General features: G+C 46.6%; 1 protein-coding gene across 1 annotated transcript in view; it reads right to left on the bottom strand.

Moving 5' to 3' along the window:
• LOC137897956 (low-density lipoprotein receptor-related protein 1-like) overlaps nucleotides 1–4,640 on the bottom strand; it is a 56,918-nt gene extending 52,278 nt beyond the window's left edge. Inside the window, exon 1 of the mRNA XM_068741954.1 lies at nucleotides 4,544–4,640. Within this exon, the coding sequence (XP_068598055.1) occupies nucleotides 4,544–4,640 (97 nt within the window). The remainder of the gene's footprint in view (nucleotides 1–4,543) is intronic.
• Nucleotides 4,641–13,517: the final 8,877 nt, after the last annotated feature.

Raw genomic sequence — 13,517 nt, 5'->3', positions numbered from 1 at the left:
AGCAGTCCACGAGAAAACACAAAGGGAGCACCGATGTGTTTTGGGGGGGGGGGGGGTTGTGTTAAAAGCATTACAGTCTGAATGTTCTTTTAAGGGTCCATAACAAGATGTTTGATGTCATTTGATTTTCTTTTTTATGGTTATAAAGCAATAAAATAAACTGATGAAATGTGGAGAAAGCCTTGGGATTGGAACCTTGTATAGAAAGGCTTAAGACGAAGCTCCTCTGATTTACCTTCAGGATGGAATCCCTGAGTATTAGTTCCTACATCCAGCTGGTTATTACACATCACCATTCCCTGAGGGCTTCTTCAATTGATGTAATCTCATAAGTCTTCATTTCATAAAGCCATTATACCAAAGTCGGCTCACATTCAAATGTGCCACTGATAACTCCCTAGTATTTGAACTGTCTTTTTTTTTTTACATCCCTCAGAATGTTAGCTCACATTTTACTGGAATTAATTTAACATAGACAGGAAACTGGCTCAAACATCGTCAAAACTGTGCAATAAAATAAAACATTCACACAATTATATTCAGGATCAATAATAAACAAAATCCTTAGAATTATATCTAAACGCCAGCAGAGCCAGGGCTGTGTAGAAATGACAATATTTAGAATGCAGCCTCGTAGGTGGAACGGGTAGCGCCTCCCTTGAGCCGGTCCCAAACCCGGATAAATGCAGAGGCCTGCAGCAGGAATGGCATCCGGCAAAGGAGGAGGAGGAAGAGGAGAAGGAGAAGGAGAAGGAGGAGAATGCTGCAGAGGGAAACATTTCTGGAAGATAAATAAAAATCTCTCTATTCAATACGAGGCTGCAGCCAGTAGCTGATTAGCTTAGCTTAACACACTGGCTGGATATAAGGGGAAGCAGCTTGCTTGGCTCTGGCCAAAATGGTTACAACGCTGCGTGGGCTGACGCAGAAAACACACGATTTCATCTGCTGAAGAATTTTAGTTTGATTTAGGCAAGTGGGACGATCTCGGATTAGTGATTTTAATAAATACACAATTAAGTTGTTGTTTTTCTAAAACACACACACACACAAAATATATATCACCCATTGCACAATAGCAACCTAACAAATCAGGGTCACAGTGTGAGAGCACGAGCCATCAACACAAACAGCTCATTCAGACTAACACGGGGAAAGTCAGCGTGAACGGTCAGCACGAGCCGTCCGACCTGACCCCGCCGCCGCCGAGAAAGGGTTCCTGTCGCTGGAAGATTCCACAGTTACATTATGCAGAGTCGACAATAAAAAAAAAAACATGGAGTACTTTGCACAAGCGTGGATAAATAGAGAATTCCAGCTCGAGCCACGTGGAGTTCACTCGACGACACAGCGGGTAGAGTTCAATAATCACAGAGGAGCCTTCAGCAGGTAGAGACGGATATTTATCTCGGAGTTGTCGAAGAGGCTGCTATTATAAGATATATTTACATGTCATTAAGTGAAAGAGGAACTCGCCACACCCTTCCCACTTCCAGACAGTTTGACAAACACGATAATAAATCCAGTGGAATGATTTGAAATGCAAATATAATTCTTGCTGTGTTAAAAGTTTGCTTTAACAAAGTGATTTTTATTTTAAACTCCTTACACTCGTGCATGGATAGCGGCGTCGTCGCTAACTAATGTGAGTATGCATGCGGATGTTCATGAGAGTCTCCTGAGACCGGCTTCTATCTCCAATCCCTAAATAGCTTCATCTGGATAGCGCATCTCAATCGCAAGTCTAAACTGGGTCACGGGTCCGAAAAGCCCGGCTGCAATTTTGGAATGAACAGATGTGAGCTTTCCAAACACGTCTGTCCAGGTGTGTTTTCAGGTGTTTCGGAATATTTTCTGGGAGAGGATAATTGCTACCAGAAGTTAAAGGAAATATCTAAAGGAAGCTGGAGTTATTCCAGCTAGTTAGCTTAGCATTAAGACTGGGGAGCTAACCCAACTCTGTTCAAGGGTGAAAATAAAAAATACTAATCTTTCATCCACTCAGAAAACCCATCAGAACGTTCTCTTTCTCGGGTTGACATGCGGAGCAGCCGTTTGACTGGAGCAGCGACTTCCTGGATCGTCTTATGGACGCCGGCGAGCGGTTTTACGGTGGATTTTGACACCTCCAAGGCAGGTGTTTACAGTCTTCGTACGCCAACTGGCTCCAGACGGGCTGCGTTTTTACTTTTTTTTTACAATCTGCGTTTATTGATACACCCAGAGGGTTCTCAATCACTCCCTTGCTAGGCGTCGACGGAAACGGCCCATCCATCCTACAGAATCCTGAGATTTCACAAAAGGTACGATGATCGTCAGTTCCATCGTCTGCCGTGTCTTTAGCAGTATTCACGGCCACACATGAAGCTAGCAACGTGACTGAACTAAGCTTTTAAGCTGCCGACCGAAATAATAATTCTCCTTCATTACTTGCATTTTTCCATGAACCTTTTTGGTGTTAAGTCACATGAGGTCAAAGGGCCTAACAGATCCCCCCCCCCCCACTGTAAAGCAGGAACCTTTTGGCCCTACTGTTGTCTTAACAGCCAAATGCTGGGCCAGTTCTGAAGCTGCCACCAAATGTCGCGCCAGGATAGACGTTAACAGCAAGAGGCGTCTGCTCCTCGTGTTAACAAGCAGAAACGACAAAATAGGGAAACGTGGAATGAGGAAAACGTACGGCTGACTCAGGAAACCTCCAAATGGACGACTACCGGTACGTGTTTCATGTTGAAATGACCCCAGCTGGCCTCCATTACACAATCGCCAGATCCATTTCTCCATTTTCATTTTCTCCAGAAAGCGTTTAGAACAGCACCGTCCATTTGTGACGGCCTGCGAGGCCATTTCACAATAACTCTGGAGGGTTTTTTTTGTTTTTTTTCCACAATGTCAATTATTTATTTTCCACCAGGGCCCCAATTAGCATCGACTTTTGAACAAGTTCAGGTCTGGGAGACAAAGAAGTGTTTCGACCCAGTTAAAGTCGGGCTTTTATTGTTGGCCTGGTGTCTTTTTAGTCCGAGCTGCAGCGCTGATAAATCTTTATCGGTCTTTAACAGGGAGAAAGAGGAGTTCCCAGGAGCTTGAAAGCGTTTACTGCTAGCATGTGCGGTTCAAAATGAAAGAGGTTCCGTAAGGCAAGTGTTTGAACGAAGGGGATTAACGCGCTGCCCCGCCTCCAATAACCCCAACCCTAACCCACGAGCAAACATAAACAGGCTCCGTAAAGCCCCCCAGGGGGTTTACAGTGGAACCTCGGTTCTCCAACATCATTCGAGAACCGAGGTTCCACTATATCATTTAGGTTTTGCTCCTTTCGAGCCTCACAGCATCGGATTGTCAAATGCGGAAACATAACTTCAAAGGCAGGGGGGCGGAGCCTTTAGGGCTTAACGATGAGTGTCTCACAGAATGCAGCCCTGGTTGAAATCAGTCGAGCGTGTTTTAAGTCCCACTGACTTGAATGAAATGTCACATTCAAACGAGGGCTTCTTCAGAGAACCGTCTGAACTGCACAAGTCACGTAGGAACAGTCTGAGGCGCTCGGCACGCCGTTCGCCAGTCAGACATTCCCCAGACGCGTGAGACATGCAGCATCTGAGAAATCCTCCTTTCATCCCGAACGACTCCAGCAAATCGCCACTGACTTCTCTTTGATCATCTCTCTCTCTCGGTTCACCCTGCCAGTGCGTGTGTGTGTGTGTGCGTGCGTGTGTGTGTGTGTGCACACGTCTCATTTTCATTGGCGGGACGGACGTAGCAAGCATCGGGGTCTAAAACAGATCGATCGTCATAAGGCCGCCCAGGTGACGGCGGCTGATGCGTCGCACGCCGGCTCAGAGAGCGACGCAAACGAAGTAAAGATACTCGGGAGAAAATACCTGGTTGAAAATACTGCAATACAGGCACAGCAAGAAGTTAAAAATACATCTTAAAAGCAAGAGAGAGAGAATATACGGGAATATAGTCCCCCCCCTCAAAGGCTCCTCGTGTCCTGCACAGCGGGGGGGGGGGGGGGGGGGGGGGGGCCCGTGGGACGGTTCATCGATGCCCCCCCTCGCTGCGGGTCTTTAGGGCTAAAATAATAATCCGGACAGAAAACGTCACAGCATGCGCCTGACGTGTGTCCAATAGCGCTGGAAGACATTCTGAATACTTTTTGGGTTATGTCCCCCAAAAATATATAAATATATTTACGGTGAGTAAACATGAACGTATCGATCTGTAAACAACTGCTCCGAGTGGGCGAAACCTTCCCATCACTGAATGTCAGTGTAAATATGTCAGAGGATCTGCGTGCGTGTGCGCGCACGTGTGTGTGTGCGCGCCCGTGACCACCACCGCAACGTTCACGCGTGGCACCGCTGGAGAGAAACAAAAGACCGACTTAAAGCGGTCGTTCTTCTTCTCCTTCTTCTTCTTCTTCTTCTCCTCTTCTTCTTCGCGCGCACACACACACACAATTAACGCGGGCGTGCGCGCGCTCAGTTTGCGTGAGCGTTCGTTACGCAACACGCACGTTAACCGGGATCCTGCTTACCGTCAATAGCCCGTCTCGGAATTTCCAAACTGTGCAGCAACCCCAGGAGGAGCAGCCCCGTCGCCGCCGCGCTGGCCGCGCTGGCCGCGCCGGACATCGTCGCCTATCTGGCGGGGACGCTCCTCATCAATAGCCGGTCGGTCGGTGCTGTCAGGCGGCGGCGTGGAACCGTCCCCGTCCCTACTTCTCGGTGCGCAGTGACGCTGACGCGGATGCTTCTCGCGGGGGGGGGGGGGGGGCAGTTGCAATTCTTTTTTTTTCTTTTTTTGCAGGCTGTCAATGTAAAATAAAAAATAATATCAATCCGCGGCTCCTCCTAGCATGAAGCTAGCCCGAGATGAAGGGGGGCTCGGCGGGCGCTGCAGGGCAGACAGTTGTCCGTCTTTTGTTCCCCTCGTACCGGCGGGGGGGTGCGGGGGGGCACAGGAGGAAATAAAGACGTGCGTCGCTCTCCTCCTCCTCACAACCTCCGCCGCTGCGCGCAGATTGAGTCTGGAGCTGGAGCTCCTCCGTCAGGCGGAGATCTGAGTGACGTCGCAGCAGCAGGAGCCCGGTTTGCCCCCCCCCCTGAACCCCCCCGTCCACCTCCATCAGGTCCCTCCGAGCTCCGGCTCCAGTCCAAACGAAGACTTTATTTTGTGTTTCACTTTCTTTTATTTGTTATTTATTTGGTGAAGTAAACAACAACGTGTTGATGACGTCAACAACAACAACAACACTATTTACTATCGCTCCTAATGATGATGATATAATTTGGCTTATTGCTCCACCATTGGAGTCCCAAAGTTAACAGTTTATCACACTCTGATCTCTTCAACAGAGCAACTACAATGAGTTTGTAATTCGACATTAGAAAAGAGAATAATTAATTAAGGATCTCCATGGCACTAGTTAGAAAGTAAAAATAAATATCCTTGAGTGCTGATTTGCATATATATATATAAAAGTTAGAAGAAAATTATTTTAATCATTATGTAAGGCTGGAATGCTTCAGCGGGAACATGAAAATGTTATATTTGTCTCCATGACTTGGAAATGGAAATGCTTGTTGTGTTCAAAAATGATTTGCCAAAGTGTTTTTTATTCTTTTTATTGTAAAGTACAGGGTAGATGCGTCCTTCAGTAGCATTCATTTCATTCTAACCACCTGGATTCCCATTTAGGTCATATTGTGGGTAGTTTTGGATCCATTTAGCTTGAAGGAGAAGCTTAAATTCTTAATAGCAGCAGCAATCCGGATTGATTATTCTCCCATTTCAGGGACCGTCTGCTTCCAAGGATGCAGCATTTATGGCCTCCAGAGGACTGTTCTGGGTGGATTTATGCCTCCTTTGATTGTACATTATGATGCAAATGATCACAACATGAAGACTTGGCATTGTTTTTGTTCATTTCGCTCATTTTATTTCGATGTCATATTCTCATAAAGAAATAAAAGACCAAAAAACACAAGAAGGGAGTCGACAGAAACGCGTTGCTGCATCACATTTTTCTCCATCTCTCTCTGTCAACACTTTAAAGGACACTTTAAACAATCATGTATGTAAGTTAAAACATTTACTGAGCTCCAGCCATTAAACACCAGCCTGGGTGTCTGTTCTGGGAATTAACTGCGCAGATTAATGCGCAGAAGCAGAAGCACACGCACACACACGCACACGTACACGCACACACACACGCACACACACACGCACACACAAAGCGGTATGCCTCACCCTCCAGACCAGACCGTCTGTCAAACGCTGCACAGCACTGCCCCCTAGTGGGGCTTCAGCGCCAACACATGGTTCAGAGAACAATGAGGCCTTCATGGTCGTTCTCTCTTTGTTTTAATGGTATCAGAATCAAAATAGTTTGATTGATCCCAGATGGGAATTCTGTTTTCAACAGTGTTCCACTCAACAAAACTTGGAAAGAATAAATTAAATTAGACTGTGCACATGGTGCAGTGATAGAAATATAATAGAAGGTTTACAATAATGCCATTTATATTTGTATTGCCACAGGAAGGAAAGGCCTTCTATGGCGTTCGGTTTTTGAGGGGGGTGGGGGGGGGGGGGGGTCTGATGAATATAAGGGGCTTCAGGATGACCATCATTAGAGAAGATAACATAAGACACAAACATGACGTCATCGCTGGGAGGCTCGACCAAAAAGAGTGGGATCAGTTCAGGATCACAGAAACACTTTCACCAAAGGTTGAACTAGCGATGAAGGCAATCGACCAGCAGATGGGAGCATAACACATAACATAACACTGATGGGCAGCCGGCCACCCCCCCCCCCCCCAAGTCAATAAATAAATAGGTGAATGGATAAGCAACAAATGAAAGGACAAAATCACAATCCTGCATGTGTCGTCTAAAACAAACACAGAAATGCTCTAATTTTAGGAGAATGAACTCTCGGGGGTCTTGTTTTTCTTACTTCACAAACCCAACAAAAATAATAAAACAAACATCTTTAATTTATGGCTTGAGTACGAATTTGTATAAATCCCAATTGTGCTTAAAATGCATCTCTACTTCAAACCAATTTGATTTCAACCTCAATTTGATGACAACCACTGAAAGGCTCCAAACTCATTCAAAACTCTGCTGCTTTGAGATGAACCAGAACCAGGAGCAGAGCGTTTCAGCCACCCTGCTCGGGCTTCAGCGCTGAGTAACCCCCCCACACCCCCCCCCCCTATGGATAACCAAAGCCCTTAAGGGCTGGCACCATACGCTGCTAACTCGCTGGTTTGCTGTTAGTCATAAAGAACACTCCGGTCATACGCTGCTAGTTTATTGGAAGTTCCCAGCAAAGGTTTAAAACAAAAACAACAACCTTGAATTAATGGTGGCCCCAAATCATGGCAAACATTACATGTAGATATCAGGAAATTATTTAAGAAAGCTTAAACGCATCCCTTCCCTCTGGCACCTCACCAGCTTTTACCTGCCTTCATTATTTGCCATCTTATTTTCAGTTTGTTTCATTTAGTTGTTTATGAGAATCACTGGTGTGCAAAGGTAAAACATGTGATTTGTATGAAAAGTATCATACAAATACTGCGCGTGTGTGTGTGTGTGTGTGTGTGCGTGCGTGTGCGTGCGTGTGTCAGACTTTGCAGTGCTCAGTAAATGACTCATTGACGCTGTTTGTACACATCTTTCATGACTCTGACATTTCGCACAGCGCTAATGTCCCACCTCTCTGGGCTATTTTCTTTTCCACCGGCAGCTCTATTCCTCTCGGCCTCTGGAGCCTGCCGTTGTTCATCACACCGAATCAGCTAAATGACTGGCGTGTAATGCTGCAGCTCTGAGGTCGAAAAGTGTTTCTCTATCAGGATTACTGCCAAACAGGTGTTTGATCATTTTTCTATCACCACAAATTCTTTAAATGAGGTCGTGCGCATTCATTTGACTGTTTAATGATAAATAAAGTCAGAATGTTAATACGTTTATTCCAACTCATCCTCGACGCCTGCCAGATTTGATTTGCGTTGCCGCATAGAAGAGCGAACTACAATCTCCAACCTCTCTCCCGTGCGCTTCATGAATGTTTAATAAGAGCTTTTAAAGGCTGAGTTATGTGAGGCTGGTTTTCATGTCACAGGGCGGACCGCTGTTAATACGGGAGAACGGCCGCTTGTTACCTTTCTGCTCTGCAGGCCGTTTGCTTCCCAGGAGCGAGTACAACCGCCATTCGTGTGGTTTGTGTCCTGAGCAGATCGAGTATTTCATGCGTCATCCTTTCGTCCGCAGCTCAGGCCCACGATGCACCCCCCCCCCACCCAGTTCCCTGCAGCTGCAATGGGAGTCAAGTCGAAGTCCAGAGGAGGAAGCCGAGGTCAGGGCTGCTTCTCACACTGCGTCCAATCAGGTGAGAAAAGTATGAATAACTTTCAGATGAAACTCGTGTAATTGTTGTCTAAAGACATCCACTTCTACACTGAATCATGACTTGGCCTCACATCACCCCTTCTTCTCCTCCCTTGTCATCCTCTCCTCCCTTGCTGCACAGCCAAATGGATTGCCTCATCAATCAGCGTTCCCAGAATCACATCCTGTGTATGTGTCTGCATTTAGTAGAAAAGATTGTGTGAGGTCGGTTCAGTATTATCATTATCATCGTTCTCTTTTTTTTTTCTCATTCTGAGGGAATAAATGATGAGAAAATGATCCAGATGTTGTGGCAGTCTCGACTGGTTTGCCACATTCCACATGACAAGGCAGAAGAAACCCGGCCTGGTGGCAGAGAAAGGATTTACATTTTTATACATATTCACATACATTTCCAACCATTAAGGATTTGAATGTTTGCAAGTCTGTGAGCAGCCACAAAAAGGGGGGGGGGGGGGGCGGGGGGGTTTAAAGGCTTTCCTAGAATAGAACAACTCTTTTTGCTTCCATCAGATCCTTGGAAGAAATTATTTCAATACAATCTTCCACATTTTTTTGGTCAACAGCGCATTATAAAATCTAAGCTGGGGGGGGGGGGGGGGGATCAAAGACATACACTTTGATTCTAATCTTCAACAGTGTCAATGATCTTCATCCCTCCTCTTTATGTCCTCTTACAGAAGACATACTTCGCTGTGTCGTACTCGCTCTGCTTTTTTTTTTTTCTCCTCAAAAGGAACAATTATGGAGCGGGTAATGCTGATAACACCTAAAGAATGTCAGGCATGCACAAACAGCCCTTCCCCATTTGCCGATCTCTCCCTCTCCTTCCCCACTCTCGTCCCCCTCTTTCCCTCCCACTCCATCACCAGGCTTTCCTTCTGCCCTTTACACTCAGATTACTTCCAGCTGAAACACGGCATAAATAGCCCGCTCACAAAAATTCTTGGAAGCCAATTTACAAAAGTAAATAAAAGACTCGCAAAAACAAACAAACAACATCAAACTTGAATTTTCTCTCATCACATTCTGTCCAACCTGACAGCAATTTTTGTGATTAAACAACAGGGATGAGCAAAAAAACACACATATGTTGTGCAAAAATGGGAAAAGCTGCCAAATGAAACGATCCAGAGGGTTTCTACATGTTTTTAAAGGGAGAACGCTCTCAGAATAAATACAAATAACACGAGACCTGAGCAGGAACACGTAAAGAAAAGAAACTGCAATGCGCTTTAAGGCTCAGTGTTGAATGACGTTGTTTATCATGTTAATATTACATAAAGTCAATAAAGTTAAACTTCCTGGCTACTTTTTTTTTCTGCTCCAGAAGCTGGGGCAGAAAAAAAAAAACATTCTAACACATACCAGTCAAATAAAGGCTCATAAATGTTGCATTTTGATTTGTGCAGAGCAGAACAGTTTAAAATGCAGCGTCTGCAGGTCAGATTAAAGTTGTCCTTAACTTAATGTAGAAATCTTAACTTTAAAAGCTGAAGGCTTCCCTTTTCCCTTTGTTTGACAACTTATATTCATGTTAAGCATGATGACCTTGAACCCCACATTGACTACCCCCCCCCCCCACCCAGTCAGCCTTCCATGCTATTCAGATCCACTTCCTCCCAAACAACAGCTCACTTTAATAGCAACGGTTCACCCCCACAGCATTGGTGTTGTGTGTGTGTGTGTATTTCCTAATGCGCTGTTGTCCTTTAATACTCTAGTATTTGGCTCGTTTCTCTACGGCGACTTTTGTTTTGTTTTGTTTTTTACTTAAGAACAACCTTTTATGAGACTTTAAGAAGCAACTAAAGAAGAAGAATGTTTCAACACGAAGCTGGACGAGGAGCAGGCACATTTTATTAAATCAGAATCAGAATCTTTGACTTGTGTTTCAGAAACACTGGATTTTTCGGCTTCACTTCCACATCCGGATCCTGGCTGCAACAACTGCAGCAGTAAAAAAAAAAAAAATCAGACAAAGCGCCGTCTCTTTAATACTCAACACGCACCTACTGGGAATTCAGTGACTCACACACACACGCAAAGACATTTACGCACATTCAAGCACACGCGCAAATACACAGCTTTGCTACCCTAGAGGTAGTACTACAGCCAGAACACTTGGGATGGGGGGGGGGGGGTTACCTAGCAACGCAGCCTGTTGATATCCAAACAATGTTGATGGCCGGTTGTGCCAGACTGGAGTTCTGCTGAGAGCAACAATGTCAGTGGCGTGTTCCGGCCCACAGACACGCTGTTCATGAGGCATGAGGAGTTATTGATCATCATTTTATTCAAGGTTAGACAGTCTTCTACGTTAAAACTGTGTGTGTGCGTGTTTAAATCTACAGGAAAGTTCTGAGCGTTGCAAGGTCATCCATCTCGGCTCGCTCAGACATACCCCCCCCCCCCCAGCCGCAGACAAATCGAAGTGTGCTGTGAGACTGTGGTTATCAATCTCTTCTTGCTCAAAAGTAGTGGTTGGCGTCACCTCTGGGCTTTTAGCTTGCTTGTGCTCTGTGAGCATGCTGGGAAAAAATAAATCTGATTGATATCAGGGATGGAAGACCGGTCCGCTCCGTTTGGGTTAAACATGCGACCATTTAAGAGATCGTGTGATGGCTGCCGTCTGGGCTCAGGAACATCTCGTCTCTGATCCCTGGCGAGGAGAAAGAGAAACGGTATTTAAACATCGTTCTTTTTCAGATGCAGGATCACTATTTAGACAAATCAAGAAGCAGGAACAAATCCTATATAAGAAGTAACACAAAACCCTCCCTATACTATATATATATATATGTGTGTGTTTTCTTAAACCCACTGAGTACAGTTTTTTTTTTTTGAGAAAATAAAACCTAAGTAATACATTTATAAAAGTATAATATCTGTCATGAGGTGGAAGTGAGGAAAAGGGGCGAACCAGGCAAATAATTGTTCACCAAAATTTGAATGAACAATTCTTGCTTATTGTCTTAATTAATCTAATAATTAGTCTAATAAAATCACAGTGTGTGTGTGTGTGTGTGTGGGGGGGGGGGGCTCTTCTCCTCGGACCCGCGGGATGGACCCCTGAAGTCGCCCCTGGGACCGGCCCGGGGGGGGGCCTCCTTGTCCTCGGACCCGCGGGATGGACCCCTGAAGCCTGGGGCCGGCCCGGGGGGAGCCCCCCCCCCCCTTGTCCTCGCCCTTGTCCCCGCAGCAGCAGCACCACTCGCAGTCAAGCAGCGGGACTCCAGCCTCTCACTTCCCCAGCTGATGACGTCAGCCGGCAGCCTGGGCTGGACTCGCCGCTCCGGACGTAGCGCAGAGAAAAATGCTGCTCTCCGTACCGCCAAGGGCAGGAATCAACCCGTACAGCGGCTACAACAGCAGAAACAACAAAAAGGTAACAACGCAAAAAGCTTCGGGAATGTTCTCTCCTTCCCGGCTCCGCCGCCCCGCGGGGTGAAACCAACACGCCCGCGTCTGAGGCGACCGGAGGCGGGTTAGTGACAGCGAAGCGGCGGTGTCCTTGAGAAGCTGGATTTAAGTGAAGACTTCGTGGAGTGGAAATATTAGCTCGTATCAGCCGTGATGTGTGCGGGGGGGTCGGGGGGGGGGTCGGGGGGGTCCAGCTACCGCTCGGTCCTGTCCCGGTGTCGCTGGTAGTTGAGTCCGTGTTACGGAGGAGGATGCGAACGCGGCTCCGGTCACTTCATTATGTCAATGGTGGGAGAGCAACTTTTATGGGTGGCTGCCGTATCAGGACAGCGCCTGTGTCCCGGAGGTGTTTGTGGAAGTGGGGGGGTCGGGTGACGCAAAGCCGGGGGGGGGGGGGGGGGGGGGGTACAAAATGCCTCTTCACCGCGGCGAGCTCCGGACAGCAGCGTTAAATACCCTCCTCTTCTTTTTGTCTCCACTAAAGTTTGTAAAGTTTTTTTTTTTTTTTTCTCCTGGTTTCCCATCTGAAAGCGGAACATGCCCCACCCCTCGAAAAACTCCAGCAGACCCAAGATGACTACATTCCCCAGCATGATGGAGCCGCGCGCGCGCTCAGGGTTAACAATCAGTGTTGACATTTTGGGCTTCTCACCTGCGTCGCCATGTCGGCGCGAAACGAGGCCGAGAAAAGCAAATTAATGAGGCGATTAAAAGTGTGAAGATTTTTTTTTTTTTTTTGGGGGGGGGGGGTATTGTTTGCCCCCCCCCCCCAAAAAAAGAAAAAATTAAGAAAGGGGCCCCAGAGTAGCCACTCATATTGGCACATTATGTAATAACAACTATAAATGCGCCACACAGGGCAACACCCTAAAGCCCCCTGAGGGGCTGCCCATCCAGCGCCTGTATGAATGACAGCTGCGTATTTAGGTTTTACAAGTTTATTTACAAGTTAGGCAATGCAATGAAACATAAATGTCGCCTCAGATGTTGCTCAGATGTGCATCTGGTGTTATTTTGTTTTAAATAAACCATTAAACTCATGCTTTGACCTGAATTAACCGGCGCAGCCTTTTGCTAAACGTGCCTGATTGGAACGGGTTGTTTTTCCACTGCCAGTGCTGTTGCTGGTTGCAGCTGTCTTGTTGTGATGTTGGCAACATTTTATTCAGCACTTGGCGGTTGAAAGTTGCCCGTGGTCAATGAGCGGCGGCACATAAAGGCCCGCCGTGGACACGCCAGACTCTCGGCCCTCTCGGCCCCCCCGAACTGGAGAAATCACTATTTAGACGCCAGGATTTGACCTTTATACTGGTTTTTGCTCTGGACTGGGCCACGGTATGCAGTTGCATTTGCATCGATGTGAAGTAAACGATTAACAGACCTCAACGACGGTTGCCTCCACACACACACTCACAAACTAATGGTGAAATATAAAACGATATACTGCTTCACGTGGCCGTTTAACCAAGCGGACAGGACACGGGCTTTAAAGCTAAATCATGCTGTGATTGACTTCCAGTTGGCAGCGTTTACAGAGGAGGCTGTTCTCGAGTATTGGGTCATGTTCTCTGTAGGAATCGCCCTTTGACCCCTTCGTGGGCTGTTTCTGACGGGGCATCCCGGTGAAGAGCCGTAGTTGTGATCGATCGCATCGTTTACGT

The sequence above is a fragment of the Brachionichthys hirsutus genome, chromosome 8 (genome assembly GCF_040956055.1).
Source record: "Brachionichthys hirsutus isolate HB-005 chromosome 8, CSIRO-AGI_Bhir_v1, whole genome shotgun sequence".
Lineage (NCBI taxonomy): Eukaryota > Metazoa > Chordata > Actinopteri > Lophiiformes > Brachionichthyidae > Brachionichthys > Brachionichthys hirsutus.
This window is presented reverse-complemented; position numbering and strand designations above follow the sequence as displayed.